Source organism: Sinocyclocheilus rhinocerous, unplaced genomic scaffold, assembly GCF_001515625.1.
Source record: "Sinocyclocheilus rhinocerous isolate Xijiao unplaced genomic scaffold, SAMN03320098_v1.1 scaffold2161, whole genome shotgun sequence".
In the NCBI taxonomy this organism is placed as follows: Eukaryota; Metazoa; Chordata; class Actinopteri; order Cypriniformes; family Cyprinidae; genus Sinocyclocheilus; species Sinocyclocheilus rhinocerous.
This window is the reverse complement of record NW_015648277.1, coordinates 228,445-252,016: the sequence shown is the minus strand read 5'-3', so window position 1 is coordinate 252,016 and position 23,572 is coordinate 228,445. Positions and strand designations below refer to the sequence as shown.

At 37.1% G+C, this 23,572-nt stretch overlaps 1 protein-coding gene across 2 annotated transcripts; it reads left to right on the top strand.

The window, feature by feature from the left end:
• The first annotated feature begins 129 nt into the window (after positions 1 to 129).
• On the top strand, positions 130 to 12,401 carry ehmt1a (euchromatic histone-lysine N-methyltransferase 1a). Of its 2 annotated transcripts, none has more exons than XM_016514281.1 (24): positions 130 to 284; positions 989 to 1,055; positions 1,524 to 1,921; positions 2,789 to 2,888; positions 2,994 to 3,100; positions 3,204 to 3,441; positions 4,074 to 4,219; positions 4,463 to 4,606; positions 4,730 to 4,932; positions 5,061 to 5,153; positions 5,303 to 5,385; positions 5,501 to 5,607; positions 6,165 to 6,287; positions 6,466 to 6,567; positions 6,771 to 6,875; positions 7,324 to 7,478; positions 7,900 to 8,067; positions 9,224 to 9,368; positions 9,474 to 9,551; positions 9,768 to 9,883; positions 9,991 to 10,077; positions 10,976 to 11,054; positions 11,233 to 11,408; positions 11,554 to 12,401. In XM_016514281.1, exons 2-24 carry the CDS (start codon positions 1,037 to 1,039, stop codon positions 11,753 to 11,755), a joined length of 3,174 nt encoding a protein of 1,057 aa, XP_016369767.1. In that variant the 5' UTR covers positions 130 to 284; positions 989 to 1,036; the 3' UTR covers positions 11,756 to 12,401. The 2 variants fall into 2 exon arrangements, with proteins under 2 accessions (XP_016369767.1, XP_016369769.1); XM_016514283.1 differs by lacking the exon at positions 130 to 284 and adding an exon at positions 314 to 335.
• Positions 12,402 to 23,572: the final 11,171 nt, after the last annotated feature.

Here is a 23,572-nt window from a genome sequence, read left to right as displayed (position 1 = left end):
TGCGATATACACGTGATACGTGACACTTATGCTTATGTTTCGTACCGAGAAGGTAAAAAAAAAAAAGTTCACGAATGGTTTATAGTGGGCCTGAGGTCTACACACTTAGCAACTAAACCCAGATAGTAAACGCCCTCCTGACCAGTAGAGAGCGCTGTATGATCACATGACAGTCGCAGCAGGGTGCATGTAGCAGGGAAGTGCAGAGAAGGAAGACGAGCCTCTAAACTTTCGGAATGAACTGAGTTATTTTTACAAAAATGCAAACCATCATAAGTTAACGGGTAAGTCTGTGCAAAGCAGTCATTTTTGTGGATAAATGTCCCACGCCGAAGGTAGTTTATAGTTACATGCTCCGTCTAGATTTGTGGTGGTGTGGCTGGTGTCAGGCGCGTCTGTTAGCTACATTGTTTCATGTTGTTCATTGTAATTCCGCCCACAGTGAGCGCTGCGTCCGACATAAACATTAACAAATGCTGTTATATTCCTCAGTTAATAAGACACAGGAAATCACGAGTCTAATAGGCTGTCATGTCTTTTCAGCAATGCAAAGAAAGTGAAATTGAGCGTTTTGGAGGGCCGAAGAGACAGACTTGTTGGCTGTGTCTCAAAATCTAGTGTGATGCCCAGCCAGCCAGACAGCATTTGATGGCAAAAATGTTCTAAGTAGGCAGTTTACTAGATTTTGAAACGCAGCCCTTCAGAGCGCGGTTGATACATTATTTCCCCGCATCAATACCAGTTATACATATTTGTAAAAAAAAATCAAATCACATGTAGAATCGTTTAAATTGCTTTATTTCTCTCATTTTACATAAGTAATAATCATTTAGGCTCCAATCATACAATATAATTTACATTATGACTATATATTTGTACATATTTTTTATATTTTATTTGGTCGCACATTTTTTGGTCGCACATGAAATATCTGATTATTATAAAACATGTGAATATGATCATATTCTAACACTGTAAATTCTCACAGAGGAAGGAACTTGGAGGTCTTCTTGGATTGCTCCAGGTTCCCCCTGCCATGGCCAAGTCCAAAAAAGGTGAGTTCAATGATTTCAAGGTTATTATTCATAATGCAGGTTCAGGCCGGTTAATGCATCCCATACTACAAAAGCATCTGGTATTCTTTTTCAGATTTGATTCATGTATCAAGTGTAAAATGCACATTGTTTTACATACCTTAGTGTTTTTCATATGTGACCCTGGAGCACAAAACCAGTCACAAGGGTACATTTTTTGAAATTGAGATTTATACATCATCTGAAATACAACTATTTGAAAATCTGGATATTGAGAAAATCGCCTTTAAAGTTGTCCAAATTATGTTTCTAGCAATGCACATTACTAATTTTTCTTTACTTAATATCCTAATGATTTTTGGCATTAAAAAAAATTTGATAATTTTGACCCATACAATGTATTGTTGGCTATTGCTACAAATATACCCGTGCTACTTATGACTGGTTTTGTGCTCCAGGGTCACATATTTTATCATGCTGTGGTTGTAGGTATGGACAGCCCTGCGGACCCACCGAGAAGAGGCAGGAAGACCAAATCCCTTGGTGCTGCTCCAAAAGTTGGTAAACCGAGTGATCTAGACAGCACGAAGAGCACAGGGACCGGCTTTCAGCTACTCTCTGGCCAGACATCCCTCAAGCTACCAGGTGAAAACATAATCTCAGGAAATCATGGATCTATCCAGCAAGATAAACAAGAAGCTTCAGAAACACCGAGTTCAGAGTCTGGTAATGCCGCCAAGAGCATCCCCACTTTGTCCTCACCTGCAGCCAGACAGGAAGGGGATGCCCAGAGAGGGCCGGAGGAGTTTAAAGCTGTGAATCCTGCTCCGCCACGTTTGGCTTGGAAAACCATGGTTAGACCAGCACCAGCTCCATCTGCTCTGAAGGTAGCCTGCTGCTTGGTTATGTACTGTCTAGTTCATATTAATGAGTCAGGAAAATGTGGAAGGCATGGATTTTGATGATAACCTAAAATGTGTGTGTTAGGGGGACTAACGGACATTTCTGAACATGGTTGGATATTTATACTGATGCATAGTCAAATTCAAAGAGCCTGAGACAAAAACAGTTTTATGGGTGGGACGCCCATAAATTATATTTCTTATATATGCAGTACCGTTCAATCAGTAAGAAGTCAGTACATTTTTTCTTATGCTCACTAAATACAGCAAAAACAGTCATTTGTAAAATATTATTACAGGTTAGAATAACTGTTTTCTATTTTTATATATATTTTAAAATGCAATTTATTCCTGTGAAGGCAAAGCTGAATTTTTAGTAGTCATTATTCCAGTCTTCAGTGTCACATGATCCTTCAGAAATCATTCTAATATGCTGATCTGGTGCTCATTTCTTATTTTTTTCCCACAAATGGTTGTGCTGGTTAATATTTTTGTGGACAACATGATACAGTTTTTTCACAATTCTGATGATTAGAAAGAAAAAACAACAACATTTATTCAAAATAAAACTCTTATGTAACATTGTACATCTTTACTGTGACTAGGAAACAATTGAATGTATCCTTACTGAATAAAATCATTGACTCTTTAAAAATAAGTTAGTTGTTAAGTTTAGGTATTGGGTAGGATTAGGGATGTAGAATATGTGCTAATAAACAGCCAATGCATTAATAATAGGCATGCTAATAACCAGCTAGTTAATAGTGAGAATTGGTTCCTATACTAAAGTGGTACCAAAATCTGTCCAAAAAAGACTTATATATGTCTGTTTTTATTAATGCAACAACATAGACAATGAACAGAGAGAAAAGTGTGTATGAGAGAGACGTGGAGTCCTCGCCCACACAGCATCTCAGTTTACCTCAGGAACTCAAAGACTCAACACAAACAGGTGGGAATTTTTTTAGCTAAAAACTTAGTTGCATTAAAACCTCTTTGTTTAGAACACAAGAGAGTAAAACCAATTGCATGCCCCTCTGTTTGTATTCTTCTGCAGCCTCCAAAAAGAAGAAAAGAAAAATGGGCTTATATAATTTTGTTCCCAAAAAGAAACCAAAAGTGTCCAAGAAACCGAATGTCTCGTTGTCCTCTTCAAATGAGCAGGTCTGATATCTCACACATTAGACTACTTCCACGTGTGTGACATGAAGTCATTCATCTTGGCCAAATCTTGAACATTCAAGATCTTTGTTTCCAAACCCCGCAGGAGGATTCACATACAGCTGGCTCCAAAGGTGGGCAGATGTCCATTGAAGAGGCATTCAAAAATAGAGTTAGTTCTGAGAAACCAGAGAAGCAGACTTCAGCGGCTGAGAGAGAAACTGCAGCAGAAGCGCATAAGAACAAGGAAACGGAGGACCTTCCACAAGGCCACGTTGAAGAATACACAGAGCTGCCTCTACATGCTCTGGCTCATGAAAGCATGTTCACGGCAGTCCCCACAGGTAGATATTATCTGCACCTGAAGACAATAGAATTGAAGTCCACTTCTTGCTTATGCATTTCATACTGCCACCTCATGAAATGTGTATACTTCCTATCTGTTTGTTTTCATACAATGGGTTGATCTCAGAATGAGCAGAGGCAGGTTTCAGACAGAGCATTCTGACTTTGTAAGACAATAAGACCACATGGCAACATACAGGTGCATCTCAATAAATTAGAATGTCGTGGAAAAGTTCATTTATATTCTAATTTGTTGAGATAGTGTATTGGTGGGTTTTTGTTAAATGTGAGCCAAAATCATCACAATTAAAAGAACCAAAGACTTAAACTACTTCAGTCTGTGTGCATTTAATTTATTTAATACACGAGTTTCACAATTTGAGTTGAATTACTGAAATAAATGAACTTTTCCACGACATTCTAATTTATTGAGATGCACCTGTACATGCAGACCCTTTGTAAAAATAAACAACTTTTTGTTGCATATTGGCTTGATTTAATATGGTTCGCTTGATTTAATACATCATAAAAAAAGAAAAGAAATGGCAGATCAGGGAGGGTGTAGTAGCCTAGGATATTCTAGTATCAGAGGGCTAAAACTGTAAGAAACTTAAGTGTTTGTGTTTATCAGGTTTGCCGGAGGATAAAGAGAACATGGAGGCTGATGACACGTTGGAACCTCCACTGTGTAGCTGTCGCATAGAGGCTCCGAAGAACCAGGATGTAGTAACTCTTGCTGAGGGCAAGTGCATGGCTGTAGAGAGTGTTGATGGAAAGGTAGAACATGTGTCATGTTTCAAAACATCTGTCTGTGAAAGGATAACAAAATGAAATCATTAACTACATTCACACCACTGCAACAGTTACATTCACACTCACACAGTAACTATATTATATGCTTTTTATGTATGATAGCATTATACTAATGTGTTTGTTCAGTAAAAATTTGAATAAATTTCAAGAAAGTATTAAAGAAAAACATTTTTGTGTGAATATGAGTTTTTCCCCCCCTCTCTCTAGCTGAGTTTATGTCGGAAGGTGATTCTGAAGCAGGAAATGATGCGTCCCTCTCTGAGGATTCCATTGCTGGTGTTGTGCGAGGATCATCGTGCGGGCATGGTGAAACACCAGAGCTGCCCAGGCTGTGGTTTCTTCTGCAGGGCTGTAAGTACAACAAACACTAGCTTTCAAAAGTTGGCGGTTGGTAAGATTTTTTAAAATGTTTTTTTTAAAACCTGCATTTATTTGATTAAATTTTTTTAAATCTGATTTATCTGTCTAATCCAGGGGATGTTTATGGAATGTCAGCCAGATGGGAACATCTCTCACCGCTTTCACCGGAGCTGTGCCTCTCTGATCAGAGGTCAGGTCTACTGCCCTCACTGCGGTGAGGAGGCTAGTCATGCTAAGGAGGTCACGATCCCCAAACCTGACTGTGCAGTGCCAACAGCCGCTGTGCCCGCGCACAAAAGAGACACCGCCTTAATGGAGTAAGTTTAAATCAGGTCATCCCGGTGTTTGAAAATATTTATCTGTACCTTTTCCCATATCTAATATAGTGATGTGTTTGCTCACACTGGTTACGTTGTGGTATATCTGTTATTATTGTGTCTTACAGCAGGGCTAAATTGGACTCTGTCACTGTTGGTGGAGTGATAGACCCTGCTAAAGAATCACTGGAAAGCGTTTTAAATGCACTCGAGGATGGGAAGTAAGGATCTGTGACCTGGTCCTGTACATCAATGATGTCCTGATCCTATATCATTAAATAAATGCATTAGATAGTTTATTTGACTCTTCATGATTTGTGGATTTGCTTTGTTGCCTATAGTTTAAAACGAGCATTGCCTAATTTTAAAGGTATAAGAAATTCAAGCTGCCCCCAAAGCAGCTTTACTTCTCTGCAAAGAGAGGAGAGCTCCAGAGGATCCTGCATATGCTGGGTAGGATTTTTCTCAAGAAACCAGTCTTCTATATATATATATATATATATATATATATGCATGATGTACTAGATGATTTATGATTGATAACTGTAATTGTTTTGATGGTAATCAGTGGAAGGTGTGGACCCAAATTTGCGGATGGACAGTGAGAAGAGGAAGACTTCCTTGCATTGTGCTGCTGAGGAGGGACATAAAGAGATCTGCCATGTACTAGTGCAGGTACTGCTTACGCTAATAGCACACATTCACATTCAAAAATGATCTATGTTTCTTAATATACACTACCATTCGAAAGCCTAGGGTCTGTAAGTTTATGTTACTGAAAGAAGTCTCTTATGTTCAGCAAGGCTACATTTTTTTTTAGAATACAGTAAAAACAATAATATTGAGAAATATTAATATTTTAAATATGTATTATTATATTTTAATTGTTTAATAAATGTCATTTATTCCTGTGATGGCGAAGCTGAATAATTTCAGCCTTCAGTGTCACATTATTCTTCAGAAATCATTCTAATTAGCTGATTTGGTGCTCAAGAAACATTTTTAAAATGTATTTATGATAACATTTGAAAACAGTTGTAATAGAACCTGATGCGATTACTTTGTATAACATGGGTATTAACTTAAATTCTTTTTTAAAATTCTTTTATTTAATTTATGTTTTATATTTTATTATTTTTTTAATATTCCATTTTCCATGAGTACATCCAGTATAATATGCTCTTATTTAATATTGAAGTTTAGTAATATAAATGTTTTCTTTATCTCTATAGGCTGGTGCGAACCTGGACATGTGTGATGCTGAGCAGAGAACTCCTCTGATGTATGCCTGTGAGAACAATCATCTAGAAACAGTGAAATACTTACTGAAAGCTGGTGCTTCTACTGGGCATAAGGTACGATAGCCAGCCTTCATCTGTCAATCAACTGTGAAATACAAAATGTTTTGCTAGTTATCTCATGCTACCCATTGAGTTAATGAGGTAGTGAAATCCCTAAGCTACTGTATGCCATGTGTTCAGTATGCAAGGTATTTGCATGTTTAAAATCTAGTGATTTATGCTTTCTTCACAGGATATGAGAGGCTCTACATGTCTTCACTTGGCAGCCAGAGGAGGACACACAGGTGTGCTGCAGTATCTTGTCTCCATGCCATCCATAGACGTCAACTGTAAGGTAACAATGTGCATGAGTTTGAAATATAGAATATACATTTTTGTGTACATGCCATATTTATTTACCCTTAAATTACATTTTAATTTGAGTTTTGTGAGGATGTTGTAAGGAGTTTTTGACAGCAAAACTACCCATTCTTAGATGCTGTATGGATACTGGAGTGCTTAATAATTGAAGATTATGGGTCTTCTTCTTTTGGTCAGGATGATGGCGGCTGGGCTCCTCTTACCTGGGCAACTGAGAACATGAATCTAGAGCAGGTGAAGATGCTGATCTCAGCGGGAGCTGATGTCCAAATAAGAGATAAGGTCTGTGAGTGTTTCATCTCAATATTTCAGCATTTTGATGCACTTTTTTCACCTTGTTTGTTAAAATCAGACTGCTCAAATGCATTGCCTGCAAATAATTGCATGTTGAATGATCAGATTGTAAGTCAGTTAATAGATTTCTGGCTGAACATGTACACTACCATTCAGAATATTAATAAGTTAATACTTTTATTCAGCAAAAAGGCTTTAAATTGATTACAAGTGCTCTTCTTTTGAACTCTATATTCAGCAAAGAATCCTGAAAAAGATTAAGCTGTTTTCAACATTGATAATAAAAAGAAATGTAATTGAGCACCAAGCCAGCATTTTAGAATGATTTCTTTAGGATCATGTGACATTAATCTTACCATTCCCAAACTTTGGAACACTAGTGCTTATGTATGATAGATACGAGATGAATTTTGCTTGTGGTCTGATTGCTATCTAGGAGGAGAATGTCTGCCTCCACTGGGCAGCATTCTCTGGCTGTGATAAGATTGCTCAGCTGCTGCTTGACAAGAGATCTGACCTACATGCTGTGAACATCCATGGAGACTCACCGCTCCACATTGCTGTCAGACAGAACCAGCTGGACTGTGTAATGTAAGTGTAGAACAAAGAGAGTATACCTAGATAACTGGGAGCAAGACCCTTTATGAGCACTGAAATATAAAGTAACTATTCATGGTCAACCCAAGGTCCCTTTAGGGGGAAGTCAGTTCACTCGAGGCCATCCGGGTAACAAACTGGGTTTCTCTGTAGGCAAAAGACATACAAGTACATCTCAAATCTGCTTCAATGAATGACATTTCCAAAATATATTGACCACCATATTGAGCATTACAGTGTCTCCAATTCTTTTTTTCTAGTCACCTTTATTTCTATAGCACTTTATACCAGAGATAGGAAAATATCAGTGTCAATTATGGAAGGTAAACTATAGAGAATTCAGATTCAATTCAGACAAAGGTTTGTGGCTGAAACTGTCAGTTGTAAAAGGACTAATCTTAAGCTTTGTCTCTAGGCTGTTTCTGTCTCGAGGAACAGATGTACATCTGAAAAACAAGGACGGTGAGACTCCATTGGACTGCTGTAGTGTAAATTCCAAGATGTGGACAATCCTCAACACCAATAAGAAGCTGACAGATGCTAGGAGAGGCAGAGACAGCCTTAGAGAAAGACTCCTCTGCAGGTAATGCAAGAACACTAGGCTTAAATCTTTCTGTTTTGCAGGGTAATATCACAGACAGTATTTTGTTACATATTCTATTCTTTTTCCAAGCATCTTGTAGATGCTTCTACAGTTCTTATGGGTTTAGTCTGTTTATTTTCTGTCTCTTTATGTAATCGCCGACAGACTTGATGGTGAGCTCAGATCTCGGTTTTTGAGGCTCTTTGTGCATACAAATATCTTACTGTATTATTACAGTTAATGGCAAAAGAAATGTTTGGAAATATAAATGGATCCTTCCTGCTGGCATGCTTAAGCAAAATATAAACACAACTGTCTTAAGACAGTTTTTCTTTGTGAGTCCAATGCAATATTCCAAGCCCCCACACAGAGGCTAAAATATTTCTGGTAATTGTGCTGGAGTTATTTTTTTCTTAACAAAAACTGTGAATATTGATATTAAGTTAATGATCCGCTATTGATTTTATGATTCCAAAAGTTTCAATGCACGATCCTCAATACAAAATGGAAAATTAAATAGAAAATAGAGTAAAATAGTTACATTAGTTTAATATATTAATTGTGGGCCGTAGCCCTTTGGTGAAGAACCACTGATATATTACTTTTTTACTGTCTTTTTTCCTTGAGATTATTCAAGTGAAACTCAGGAAACTTTTGGCAAGACAAGTTTGTTGTTAAACGCTAACTAATTATTATTTTAAATATTTATAATACACAAAAAGTTGCACTTTGAGAAAACTATATAAAATAATTTGTGGCTTCTGTATGTTTTGTAAGCTAGAATTTGCTACTCTCTATTGAAACCGCTATGAATCTCAAGTCCATGTACTGTACTGTAATGCAGTATTTATCTTGAATTAATCAGATTCAGTACTACATCTTTTCAAACAAGATTTTTGCAGCTTCGGGTCCATACTGAAAACCAGTGAAAACTGGCTACAGCTGAATCAATATTCCATTCATTTAGCTTGACTTCAAGAAATCTAAAGTATCCACACATTTCTGAGTCTTCATTCTGCTTCTCTTTGCGCAGCTTCAAAAGCAGCTGTCGTGCCCATGTGCGACTTAGAATGGCCTTAAAGTATATTGAATGTTTGGCACAGAATGTGGGTAAATATTTTATGTGATTGTGGGACTGTTGTGCGTTGTGTTTCAGAGATGTGTCCCGAGGCTATGAGGACGTCCCTGTGCCATGTGTGAATGGGGTGGACCATGAGCCCTGTCCCAGTAACTTCAAATATGTTCCAGAGAACTGCTTTACCTCTCAAGTGAATATAGATGAGAACATAACGCACTTACAGGTAAGAGGCTTAGAGTCGTAGTGTCAAAAGCCATAATAAGGTTAATGCTGTTATTACAGCTTTATGAAATGCTTGTCTCTCTCTCTCTCTCTCTCACTGGAATAGCACTGCAGTTGTAAAGATGACTGTGCATCAAGCAGCTGTATCTGTGGCCAGCTCAGCATGCGCTGTTGGTATGACAAGGTAAGATGCTACTAGTGCTAAATTATTCATTTTAGCAGAATAAATGACATGGTAATGATAGAGTGATATAAACAATAGATGTTGCCAATCCCAGCTCTCACAACATATTAATAGTCACCAACCATGATTGTGCTGTGTATGACCATATGATTAGAGGGGGATTTGTATAATGATTATTATTGAAATTAGTACCATTTATAATTTATTGGTGCGCAGGATGGCCGCTTGTTGAAAGAGTTCTGCAGGGATGATCCACCCTTCCTGTTTGAGTGTAACCATGCCTGTTCCTGTTGGAGAACGTGCCGAAATAGAGTGATACAGAATGGCCTTCGGTAATATAACTAATAGATGTGTTATTGCATATTCCCTAAATATGTTGTAAACTCTAAATTTATGTACTTACATTTTTCTCACAACTTTATCATTTTCTCGTCTTTAGGGTCAGACTGCAGGTGTTTAGGACTGAGAGGATGGGCTGGGGTGTCCGAGCACTGCAGGATATTCCTGAGGGAACTTTCGTATGCGAGTATGACCCTCTCTTTACATCAGTTGCTTTACACATTAATAAAAATGCACAAAAATGAACACAAATCCACAACAATATTCAAAGGCTTTATAACTTTTCCCAGTTGTTTGTTATTTACTGGATATGATTTTTTTTGCTCATAGTTTCTACCCAGTCATTTTTTAGGGCTTGGCACAACTAGGAAAAAAAAAACCTTCTTTTTTAAAAATCCAGGTGTCGAAATGGCACTTTTAAAATTATATATCTAGGACAGTAGGAATCCTGGTTCTTTAAAGAAAAAAAATTATTAATATTAATATTAAGTTATAATAATATGATAATAAGTTCTTGTTTACATAATATACACTGAACAAAATTATAAACGCAACACTTTTGTTTTTGCCCTCATTTTTCATGAGCTGAATACATGTAAATATTTTCAAAATATATACTTGTATGTGTGTGTATTTATATATACATAATAAATATACACAGTACACACATATTATGTAAACAAAAACTTTTATTTTGGATGCGATTAATCGCGATTAATCGTTTGACAGCACTAGAATATGTCCATCAGTTGTTTTGGATTTTTTAAAAATACTTTTGCTATCTTGAGGCTTACTTGGAAGTTTGCTGAGGCCCATTTTAAATGGCTATTATTATAGTTGTCTCTTCATGTTAACCTGGTGTTGAAATATTTTAACATGAAAAAATGACATGCAGCATATTAAGGAAGCTATGCCTGCATTCTAAAGAACTCTCCTACTGACTCCAGTGTCAAGGATATTAATTTAATGCCAAATGTGCTACGAAAATGAAAGCCATTAGGGGAATTATCAATTATTCAGACGTGATTAATATCATGCTGTTTCTGTCCAATACTTGTGCCCTGAGGATTTTTCTCTGTGTGCAGGTTTGCAGGTGAAATCATTTCAGATGGGGAAGCTAATGTTCGGGAAAATGACTCGTACATGTTCAACCTAGACAACAAGGCAAGTTTAGAGGTTTGTCTTGTTAAAATTGTGCTAAAATGGTGAGATTGTCATTTTCGCAAGTGAATGCTTTTCATACATATCACCTTCAGGGGGCGCTAATGTATATTAAAATGTGAATGGAGCTCAAGCACATGTCATTTGGATAGTGTATTTAATGGTGATTTTGTTTTTCTAGGTTGGAGAGGTCTACTGCATTGATGCCCAGTTTTATGGTAATGTTAGTAGGTTTATGAATCACCTTTGCGAACCCAATCTATTCCCGGTGCGGGTGTTCACCAAACACCAGGACATGCGCTTTCCTCGAATTGCACTCTATGCAAGCAAGGCTATTCAAACTGGAGACGAGCTTGGGTAAACCTTCATAATTTTTTTCCAGCTCTTTTTTTCCCCTCATTGTTTGTTTCATTTATCCACAGATTTATACTGACACATTTGTAACCAAAGTAATTCCCCAGGTTGCTTGAATTAAAACAAATTTTCTTTTCTCTTTCATCAGGTTTGACTATGGTGATCCCTACTGGCAAATCAAGAAAAAGTACTTCCTTTGTCAGTGTGGCTCTGCAAAATGTAGATACTCTGAGACCGTTCCGGGCCAGAACCACGCAGACAGTTCAGTCCGAGCGCTCCGTGATCAGACCGTTGCTCAGGTGGAACACATCCAGTCAGCTAACACAGCTATAGCAATAACTCAACCCTGAGCCCTGCACACGTACAACAGGATATGCCGAGACCTTTTACGTATAAATATGGTTAGGAATGCAATGCATCATTTCCTGAATCTCAACTCCAAGGAAGGACAATTTATGCAGAGATACAGCATCATTTATTATTATCACCATGCTGTTGAGGGCATTTGTAATAAGACTTTTAATCAAAGGTGTTTTGGGCCTTTTTTTATCTGAATGCATGTCTCACAAAGTTTTTATCTTAGGATGATGGTGAGGCTCTATAATTGTATGAGATATAGGCACTAGCATATTAGACTTTTATACATTTTTAAGCATCAACTATTATATACTTGGTATAAAAAAACAGCCTTTTTAGTTGATTATCTTAAGCAAAAAAGAAAGTAGTAGTAGAACAGATGGACAAGTTCTGCTGGCTTTTTTTTTTTTACTCCATGTCTTCTCAGGAGCAAAGATCAGGGCTGTTTTCTAATCAGTTTTTCCATGTATTGAAATTTCACTAGGAAATGGTTACAGAATTTTAAATATCATGCCTGTGAAAAATAAAGCTTTTAGTGATGGTTTTTATTATTAATTTGATTATCTGTAATTTAGCTGTGGCCTATCAGTCAGTCTTTCATGCTGGACAAGTCATGAACACACATCAATATACAACATACAAAACAACATATCAATTTGTTTATGCATTACAGGGGTATATATATACAGTGGGTACGGAAAGTATTCAGACCCCCTTAAATTTTTCACTCTTTGTTATATTGCAGGGGGTGCTGTGTGTACATTAATGAGGAAAAAAAATTAACTTAAATGATTTTAGCAAATGGCTGCAATATAACAAAGAGTGAAAAATTTAAGGGGGTCTGAATACTTTCCGTACCCACTGTATATATATATACTTGGCTCAAAACAAATTGCGTGCTTCAGTGAAATTCAGAGTGCTTACGACTACAAATATTGATGTAAAATGACAATGACTGAACAAATGTTTTTTTTTGAGTGCATTAGTTTTTGCCTGTTTTTTTGTACAGAATATCCAATAAATACTAATATTTAAATAAGCATTCATTTATTAAATTGTAATATATATATATTCTATATATATATATATATATATATATATATATATTCAGGTTACTTTGATTTTTTTCTGAATTATTTGATTAACAGAAAGTTCAAAATAATTAATATCATAAGTTCTTTAGAACGTTCTGTTAATCATATAATTCTGAAAAAAATCAGAGAAACCTGAAAAATCTAACATGGTTTCAACAACAAAAAATTCTTATTGATAATAATAAAAAATAAGAAATGTTTCTTAAGCACCAAATCAGCAAATTAGACTGATTTCTGAAGGATCTTGTGGAGCAAAGGCTGCTGAAAATTCAGCTTTCTCTTCATAGGATTAAATTACATTTGAAAATATATAAAAATGTAGAACAATTATTTTAAATTGCAATAATATTTCGCAACATTCCTGTTTATCAGGTAAATTAAGCATAAGAGACTTCTTTCCAAAACATTAAAAACCTACTAAAACGGCAGTGTATACACGTAAAGTATATTCATATATACTGTATGTAAAATATTTTGTTGTAGTATTTACAAACAAAGTGTAGTATTTATTGGATATTCTGTACTAAAAACAGGTAAAAACTAATGCGCTCAAAACAACATCTGTTCAGTCATTACATCAATATTTGTAGTCGTACGCACACTCTGAATTTCACTGAAGCACATTAGTTTTGAGCGAAGTATTGACTGTGCTTAACATTACTTGAAGACACTTTCACGTTTTGTTCTACCAAATAAATGACATGCAATCATACATCAACCTCAAATCCTTTAAAAACATAAATTACAAGTTGCTATGAAGTTAACTGATCAAGGAAGTACGAGGTTACGTAATTTATGTCATAGGCCTAGAGCAAAACGTGAACGTATCTTCAACCAGGCTAATGTAAAACACCGCCCTTAATTTACTCAAATCGAACGCTCCATTTAAAAAACCCATTAGAAATTCCCGAGGGATCCCATGTCTCAAAAAACGCTAATTTTCTTCCGGGTTTTCGGACTACAAACCGCACAGCCCCATTGAAGGGTTAACGTAAATGTGAAAGAGACCGTGCACCCTCCGAAAGGCGTCAGTCACGAGATAATGTCCTGATTTTCTCCACCCGCCGGTTCCACCCTTTTCTAAATCAACGATCTCTTTGCAGTTGTGGGAAGTGCAGACGCACCCATCCCTCACAGATGTACCCAATTCTTCTTAACTTGCTTTAAAGTACCCGACCAAACGGTTTGAGTAGCTGTTTAATTCACTGCTGGGGTCTGGAAGGGTACATGCCTTATTTTCCCCTCTTGCCCCAGTGCCATGGATACTGTAGCGGCACAGGTGGAGCCACTGACAGGCTGCTTTACAGTCACGTGGTCGGATTTAGAAGAAGCAGCGGCTGCAGAAATTGGTTAAAATTTAATCGCCAGGCTACGGTCTAGTGGAAAAAGGCTGTTCATATCGTTTGCCCGTTTTCATTTCAACGATATAAACGCGAAGGCGACGGACCGCTCGCGTTATCATCTGTAGAGCGAAGAGCGCAGGCGAGATCGGAGGAAAACATCGAAGCATCTGCAACAGCGCAGGGAAGCTGGATCAATTACAATCTGTGGGCTTGACTCCATTCAATCGCAACACAGTTTGTAAAGGCACCTTCGCTGGGTGGACGTAATTCATGACATGGCTGATTATCTAAATCCTTCAAGTGAGGCGTGAAAATGGTCCTTGCTGGATATGAGCGCTCGCTTTTTGGTGGATTGTGTAACGTGGAGCGATAAACTTTAACTGGCGTTCGGTTCGCAACAGAGATGCGTTTAGATGTGCTCTGAATGGCTGGAATACTTTAAGCAACTCTCTGTGTGTATGTGGCGGCTGAACAAGCTCTTGTGGATGCCAGACCTGTACGGATGAGAAGAACTCGTGGCTGGGACTACATCGCGCGTTGTGATGCTTCTTCTTTACTCTCTGTCTGATGTGAATTTGGATTTCTATAGTCAAATCTGCGCGTTTCTAGAATGGCTCGCTTCGAAGACGATCTCCCGACCCGGTATGGAGGCGGTGGCTTTCCAGCGGGTCCAGGCAGAGGGGCCAGCCGGCAGCCAGGCCCCCCCGGCGGACAGAGGATGTATAAGCAAACAATGGCCCAAAGAGCCCGGACAATGGCCATATACAACCCGATACCGGTCAAACAGAACTGTCTCTCAGTCAACCGATCCCTGTTCATCTTTAGCGAAGATAATATCATTCGGAAATATGCAAAGAAAATAACCGAGTGGCCATATCCTTTACATAAATCACAGGCACTTGTAAGAGGGCAAAATATGACAGTTTGTAACCAGCAATAATTCTGGTTCACCCATCAGTCTTAGTAAAACAGCAGTTAAGGTCGCAAAAGTTTTGGCGGAAATAGAGGTATCGTTTTATGCAACACCGTAAGCAGTTGTGTTAATATCGTGTCGGTTACATTCGCTCTTATTGGGTTTAAATGACATGCAGCATGCAGGCTGTTGTCTCGCTGATGGAGCAAACATTATTACAAGGTCCTACTGGGTTGCGCTCACGAAATGCCTCTGGAAAAGCTTATGATTGGCATGCGAAATGCAATTCATAATTGTTTGTATGTGATATATAATGCAAGTCTCGTGATGTAAAATGCCACGTTTTTGCCCCTTTCACATCCAGTCACTGCGGTATTGATTCTTTTCAGTCAGGAAACGAACCTCTCTGTCGCTCATGGCAACCAAAACCGCTCTTGCATTAGGCTGCCTAAATTGCTGTGCAGACTTCGGAGACTTGCCCCTGGGAATACCAGTCATAAAGTAACTGAGATATACCTGCTAAGTCTTTACGTTATAATATTATAGCATTCGCAGCTTAAATCGTAGGATGCAGTCAAAAAGCAATAAAGCTGATAGGCAATTCAAGCGGAACAGGTTAGTGCTAACTAACTAACTAACTAACTAAATCTGAATCGTTCCGAATTGAAATGATTTCGCGAAATTGAGTATTTCCCTTTCACTTGAAAAAGTTTGAGGGGTTTTAGTCGCTTTCCAAGGTGCTGAAACACCTACGATTTAAAACGCGTCCAGGGAAATGCGGAAGTGATGGAGGCTTATTGAGCACCTGAATGTAAAATGCACAGTTTTACCACAAGAGAATAAAGATTAGAATGTTGATTTTGTTTCATTAAAATTTAATGAACAAACAAGGCAACATTTCACAACTTGTTTGTCTGGCAAACAACATTTGCAGGGCATTTCACATTTGGTGTCCAACTTGTCTGTATTATTTAAATGAGAAGGCCAACAAAAAGTTTAATATGTGATCAATTTCTGTTTGTAGTCATAGTCACAAACAAACAAGCAAGGAGCTGTTTCATCAAACAAACTATTGCTAATCACTGTTAACTTGAGATATGGTGGGGTGGGCTTTTTTTATTGTTTTAACTTTAATGGTGGGTAAAACACATTTCATGAGAAATGGAAATTGTACCCAAACATACATGAATACCTCTGAACATGCTGAAGCTAAATAAATTAGTCCATAATACTTGATACATAAACCATTTTTTTGTGTGTTGCATGTTTTGTCCCAGTTTTTAAGAACTGGTTTAATTTCAAGCGCTAAAGAAGTATAAATAATGAAATTCTCCATTTATTGACGTTCTCCTTATGTTCAGACTACAATGAGTCTACTAGTCTGACGCAAATGTGTTTAGAGGAGTGCCACGGGAAATAATTATCCTCCTCCCCACTAACCAGCAGCTCTGTGAGGAATGACGCAGTTCACACAGCTCTTGACTGAGCCATAAGGTACCTGAGATGAAGTGGGAGAAATTTTATCAGTAATTCTCGTGGAAAACTGATAGTGGGGTTGAAGTAGGGTGCATTTTAAATATTTGTCCAATAAAATCTGGGTGGCTCATTATTACTGATAAAAAACTCTCTCGCCTCGTCTCAGGCACCAAACGGCTCAGTCAAGAGCTGTGTGAATTGCGTCATAGATACACCTGTTCTTCATTAACTTCTGCACTAGTTTCCAAAATTGTTTGATGATCATATTATTGCGGTGAATTAATTCCAACTATTTGTATCTCATGGACTCTTTCCTTAACACCATCACTCCATTTGAGTACCTGATTCTTGCCACCATTATAGCAAACTGCATTGTACTGGGCTTAGAGCAGCATTTACCAGCTTCAGACAAGACACCCATGTCAAAGAGACTGGTAAGTTGGACTTTCCCTCATTAAACAGCAATTTTACACATAATTGTCATTTGAGTATCCTTATTGTTTGTTCTAGCCTCTTTTAGAGCATTACCATAAAAAATATTTTTCTATTCAGATGCAGAAAGCTTTTACTTTCTAAACATTTTGTTGTTTTCACCAAAGTCTTTTTAAATAGCAGTTATTACTGTAGGCCAACAGTTTGCGCAGCCCACATTTGCATTATTCATTTAGTAGACACTTCGATCCTTTGTGAGTTGCTGTCAGTCATTAACAGTGGATCTCTTAACTGCCCTCCCAAATTGATCCACAGATCTTTGTTGATGCTTGACATTTGACTGACATTTCAGCATCTGTAATAAAAGAGGATAATAAACTTAAAATGAACTGTTCTTTAAAACTTTTAACATGCTGTATTTTGTCTCGTATATGAGATTTTTTTTTAAACAAACGAGCACTTACATATGGTATATTATTAAAAAACTTTATTGCTTGCCATTTGATTTGTTTTTGTTTCAACATCTTATTTACTTTTGAATATGTGCTTCACTTATGTACTGCAGTTTTTTTTAGATGCTCTGGTATTAGAGGCGTTTGCCTCAATTTATATTGTGAAATAACAGTTTTTTTTAGTAAAACGCTCCCCATTCTCCACCTTTAATTCACTTCATTTTACTTTATTGTGCTGCTGTAGTGTTTTATAGAAGAAAAACAGTTTAATGAAAGTTGTAAAATATTCAGTGTGCTTGTTGCCACTGAGAGATTTATGACTCTCTTTATACAAAGTTTTCATTGTAAACTTGCATTTTGAGTCTTATTTTGTATGAATAACCACTCATATCTCTCCTCACCTGTAACAGGATGACACTGAACCCTACTTCATCGGAATATTTTGCTTTGAGGCCGGGATCAAGATCATCGCTCTAGGCTTTGCTTTTCATAAAGACTCCTACCTCCGCAATGGGTGGAATGTTATGGACTTTGTTGTTGTGTTGACAGGGTAAGTTCAAATATTCCTCAGATTGTTACTCACTGAATGGTTGCTGTAAGATCTGAATGTAAATGTAAAACTATAAACCAGAGGAAAGCATTAGATATAAAACATTTGGCCATGGTCTGTCACAAAAGGAAATGGCCAATTGTTTTGTCATTTTCGTGCTATTGTTGACAAAAATCTCAGTGGAGTTGAAAAGCAATTTGGTCTGCTTGACCCTGGCACAGGCAGTGTAGCGGAGGTCCTGTACATAGATAAATGATGTTTGTGAATCTTGCCTGCAGTCAGACCAGGGGTCTGGAAGCAGGGGATATGGCTTGCGCTCCAGTAGTACAACTGCCTGGTACTTTGGAGGTGTAATGGGGTGGAGAGGAAGCTACTTCATCTCCAGCAAGGCATACAGAGGGGACATTCTGATCCTTATTTAAAGCATTATAGTCTGGTGTAGATGATTGTTGCTGTCAGCATTCTGTTTACCCTCAAATATCCTTGTATTACCTTTGGTTGTTTTTGAAATATTTCCGAAATGGAGGCGAACATTCAATACCAGGATTCAGCTTTGTTTGTTTCGATGTTCCTGATACTGTGCAACTTACAGATGCTCATTGCATTGCAGTTGTTTTAGTTGTATTGCATTGCCATTTCCAATATTTGCGATTGAAAAAGTCAAGATATTTTCTTATACAGGGTAGTGCAGTGCAATTTTCACTAAGTATCGATGAAATTATTGGTTAGTACACTGAAAAAACAAAAATTGGTGTAGAAACTATTTCACTCAGAAATTGCTAGTAAATTTAAGTTACAAAGAAATTGCAAATAACACATTGAATTAAGCAACATTTTGAAGCAGAAAAACGGAAATAGAATTTTCTTGTAAAACACACAATAATCAACATTTTTATTTACAAATCATTTTTTACAGTGTAGCAGGGTAATTATAGTTATCTGAAACTAAAGCTATAAACATTTTAGTTATTTGAAGTAAAATATACATTAACTGAAATAAAAAAAAACATAAAAAAAATCAATGTAGACATAAAACAACAATAAAAATGACCAAAAAAAACCCCCACAACAAAATTATTAAAAAAGTTAACCAAAATTAAAATAAATACGGAAAGTATAAAAATAACCTTATTAGAAAGGCTATTTTAAAAATCCATAAAAATAGGGCACAATGTACTGTATTATTATGAAGGAATTTTCTATATTGGTATTTTACAGGTGTTTTACCGGTATTTTGAATTTTGCACTGCTAGACAATTATCAATACATTTTGCTTTTTTTTTTTTAAACAGTTAGTTAAATTTAGTTAAAGCTATAACATTACCTCAATGAAGAATAACCAGCAGACTCATTTGATATAGGAAGAGTTAATGTCATTTAAATTGGACAGCTAGTGAGACAACATGACTGGCTCCACTGGATGCCAGGCCCCAGGGATGTGCGCTCATCCCAGGGGACTGTGCCGTGACGGGCATGGAGTTACGGTGGAGCTGGTCCCTGTATGGTTACTGGCACCACTAGGGAGTGTCCTGCCTTTCTCTGCCTAATGGCAGGGAGATTTATTTTGTCCATCCACAGAGGCTTACGTCAGCCCAGCACCTCACTGCAATAAACAGATTTAGTGGAAGCAGTTCTGTTCCTGCAGCGGAAAAGGCTGTGCAGAAAGCTGGCGGATATAGCTATCTATTTGCCTCTAGACATCTGAGGCAGCCAGTGGAGTTTATTTATAACAGACATAAAGATGTCACATTATAACAGTGGGAATTATATATATATATATATATATATATATATTCAATTTTGTGTTTTTTTATTTTACTTTTATTTCAATTTATTATAATATACAATTTACTGGTAACTTAATGTTTACTCTGTCTGCCTATTTCTTTAGTATTTTATTGTGAAAGTCAGTTGATTTAGCAGTTTCTGTCACCTTCAGTGCAAGCTGGTCCATCACTCAAATCATAAAATCCTTGACAGGAAACAGATTTGCTTCATTAAAAGGCGGCAGGATATGATATGATAATAATTATACTTTAAAAGGGTGCGAACACAAGCGGTTCAGTATGACCATTTCTCGTTATTGCATTCCAAATAGGAGATGAAATGATCAAAACGTATACGGACCGATCAGTCTCGGTCAAGACTTATTGATCTATGTTTCAACCCAAGACTGCTGTTCGATTATCAGAGTGTAAATCACATATGGAAATGATTTTGAATATTTGGCCCAATGAGCTTCGAGTGTGGGTGGGGCTGTCCTGCAGACTTTGCAGAAACAGAAACCAATTGGCTGACAAAATGTAGCATTTGTTGGGGATTAACTTGGTAGATATATTTTTTTGCTTGCCATGTCACTTCTGGTTAGGATTCGGTATCAGTTTAATAAACTGCAAACTAGATTTATCACTTATATGTCGTCTTTTAATTTCATGTTTATGTTTACATCATTTCTTTTATTACATTCAGTATTGTTTCACACAGAATAACAGTTTTGTCTGTATGTTTTATACTATAGAAATAATAAAAGTTATATAGTAATAAAATAGGTATTATTCCCCTTCTTTATCCCGTCTCCCAGCTCTAATGTGCTTCCAATAAGATCTTTGGACTTGCTAATAAGAGAATATATCTGACTCTCTGGGTTCACATCTCGATCAATACTGTATTGAACCAAACAGAAAGGGAATGGCTTTGCTACACCACTTTTCTTTATGGCTGTGTATTAGAGCGGTGCACTCCTTCTTTCCTTCTCTCCTCGCTCCAACCGGTTTTAGCGGGTGAGGGGTGTGGTGATGGCCAGGGATCATGCTGCTGTTGATGCTGCGATGAACCGAATGGCCGCTGGGGTTCCCTGCTCAGATCAATCGCTCTTAATGAGCTGCATGGGTTCCCTGGAGGACGATTATGTTTGCAGCCTTGTGTTTCTCTGGGCCCCCATAGAAAAGGGTCCTGAGGAGGGCTTTGGATATTATGTTAAGGAAATGTATTGTGTTTGGAAGTAGCAAGACTGTGATGAGCTTTTGTTAGTAGACATTACGTGGTGTGAGGCGTGATAGCTGAGAATTTGTATCGACACAAATTTAGCCTGAGATGTATGATGCATGAGATGCATCCAATAATGCATACAAGAAAGCAGACACTCCTTTTATGTTCTACTAAATCTGTTTCCAATAACACTGATATCTTTGCCCTCTTTTGTTTCTTGAATATTTAGAGCTCTACTACAAAAGTTGTAGTAGTATACATATATAAACATAAAAATCTTAATTATAATACATAATGTAATCTTATATTTTAGATTTTTATTTTTTAAATATCTTGAAATTATGATTTCTTCATCTTTGAATACATCTTTGTCTGTTTATAGTTATTGTTGAATTTAAAACCACAAGATGAGATTTATTGATGATCGAAAAGTCTGAAAGAACATTATTTTGAAAAGGAGTCTCAAACTCAACTGAACCTTAATGACAAATGCAAATGTTTCTGCAAAACGATTATTCAGTAATTGGCTCGGTTATACATTTGGCAGTTTGACAGACTTTTTTTGAAATTTTTGGGGGCGAATGTGAGGTTTGTTATTGTCAGCTAGGCTTTTATTAAGTTTTTAAAAAATGATATTATGTTAATACACTTGGCTGCTGTGAAGGAATCATTTAAGAATGGTATAAGACAACATTAAATGGCAAACCAAAATGCAAAAACTGAAACGACTGATTTTCACACTGGATTTAAGGATGGACTATGAATGCTTGAGGGTCCGTATGAAACTAGTGTTAGTTTAAGACCCTTGATTTAGAATCGCCTGCTTTTCATGAAATATATGTGCTTACATTATATTTCACTCCTCTGTCTGTTGAGGGCTGTGTAGGTGGTATGGAATATCCTGCTGCTTCTAGCACAACGTCAAGAAACCAACTCAAATTTTAAACACCATCTGTCCAGAGCTTTCGCTTTTGCTTTGTCCTGTTTGATTGCTGCAGTCTGGGGAGTAATTGAGTCATGTTCCCTCAAAAAATGTTAATATTCCTATTACTGGAGCTCTGTCTTTCTTCTTTTATCTAGTTTCAGCTCCCCTTGTGTCCAGCTGTATGTGGTAAAGATGAAGAGTGAAAAATTTAAGGGGGTCTGAATACTTTCCGTACCCACTGTATATATATATATATATATATATATTGATCTCATTCTATTCATTGAGTAATAGCCTACACTGTGTATATTCCACCTTCTTGTTGAAGAAATAGGAGAAATATTTGCAGTAGTTGCACCTCTTAAAGCAATATCCTGATTTCCCCTCTCTCGATTCTCTGGGAGTAAATTGGGTTTCTGTGGTTGCCACAGAGGACCTTTTCCTGTCAATACTAGTGTGTTCCTGTGGGTGACTAAAGTAATTAGCTTGAAGGGAGACAGTATTTTAGACATTCAGGGTGTCGCAATCCTCCCTTGGTGCTGACATAAACGTGGCAATGTCATTAATTGATGAAGACAGTTTGAAGTGCTTGACAAGTTGTCAGGGTTTTAAAAACAAGATGCTTTGTTGTGATTGATCTCTGAGTAGATTTTCTCTGCTGTATGTACTGTATCATGTTGTGATCTGTTTGATGGCCTAGAGTGAGTTCTGTGCATCTTTTAGCACATAGACCAGGTCAAGAGGTGTGGGATCGAACAATCATGAATTTTGCATTGTGCAAGTGGAGCATATTGAATCACCTCTCCCACTGTTGCTACTCATCATCTCTGATGATGTTCAAACTAAGGGTTTGGGTTGTCATGATAGCAATGTTTAGTAGTTTATTCCCATGCCAGTCCTTGATTCTCCTAACAGAGTTGATTTTTGATTTACCGCACACAAATATGCTAAAAAATTGTTTTATTTAAATCGTTGTAGTTAAATGCAATACATACATATATATACACATACATATATTAGTGCTGTCAAACGATTAATCGTGATTAATCGCATCCAAAATAAATGTTGTTTACATAATATATGTGTGTTTACTGTGTATATTTATTATGTATATATAAATACACACACATGCATGTATATATTTAAGAAAAAGATGTAACGTTTATATATTAAATATATTTATATATGATATCAATTATATGAAAATAAATATATACATGTAAATACTAGAGCCCGACCGATATATCGTTTTGCCGATATTATCGGTCGATATGAGCCTGTTGCCGATATTTCGGTATCGGCGAATATGCTGCCGATATGAACATTTTTTTACAGAACATATAATGCAGATGAAATGCTTGAAATGGCGTAATTACTTAGTTTGTCCAGCAGAGCGCGCTCCATTGTTTGCTACTGGCGACCTGGATGAAACGCTTTTAAAGCTTAAGTCTATGGAAAACCATTGAAACTTTGAACGGCCATATCTCCGTAACGGCGCGGCAAATCCGCACCAAATTCGGGGGATCCATATAGCTCGAGGAACCCTCTCGAACGCGAATCGAGAGTCCCGCTTTCGAATGAGACCACCTCCGCGTCGCTAGGGTTCGGGAGTTACGGGTGGTTAAATTCGCGGTCCA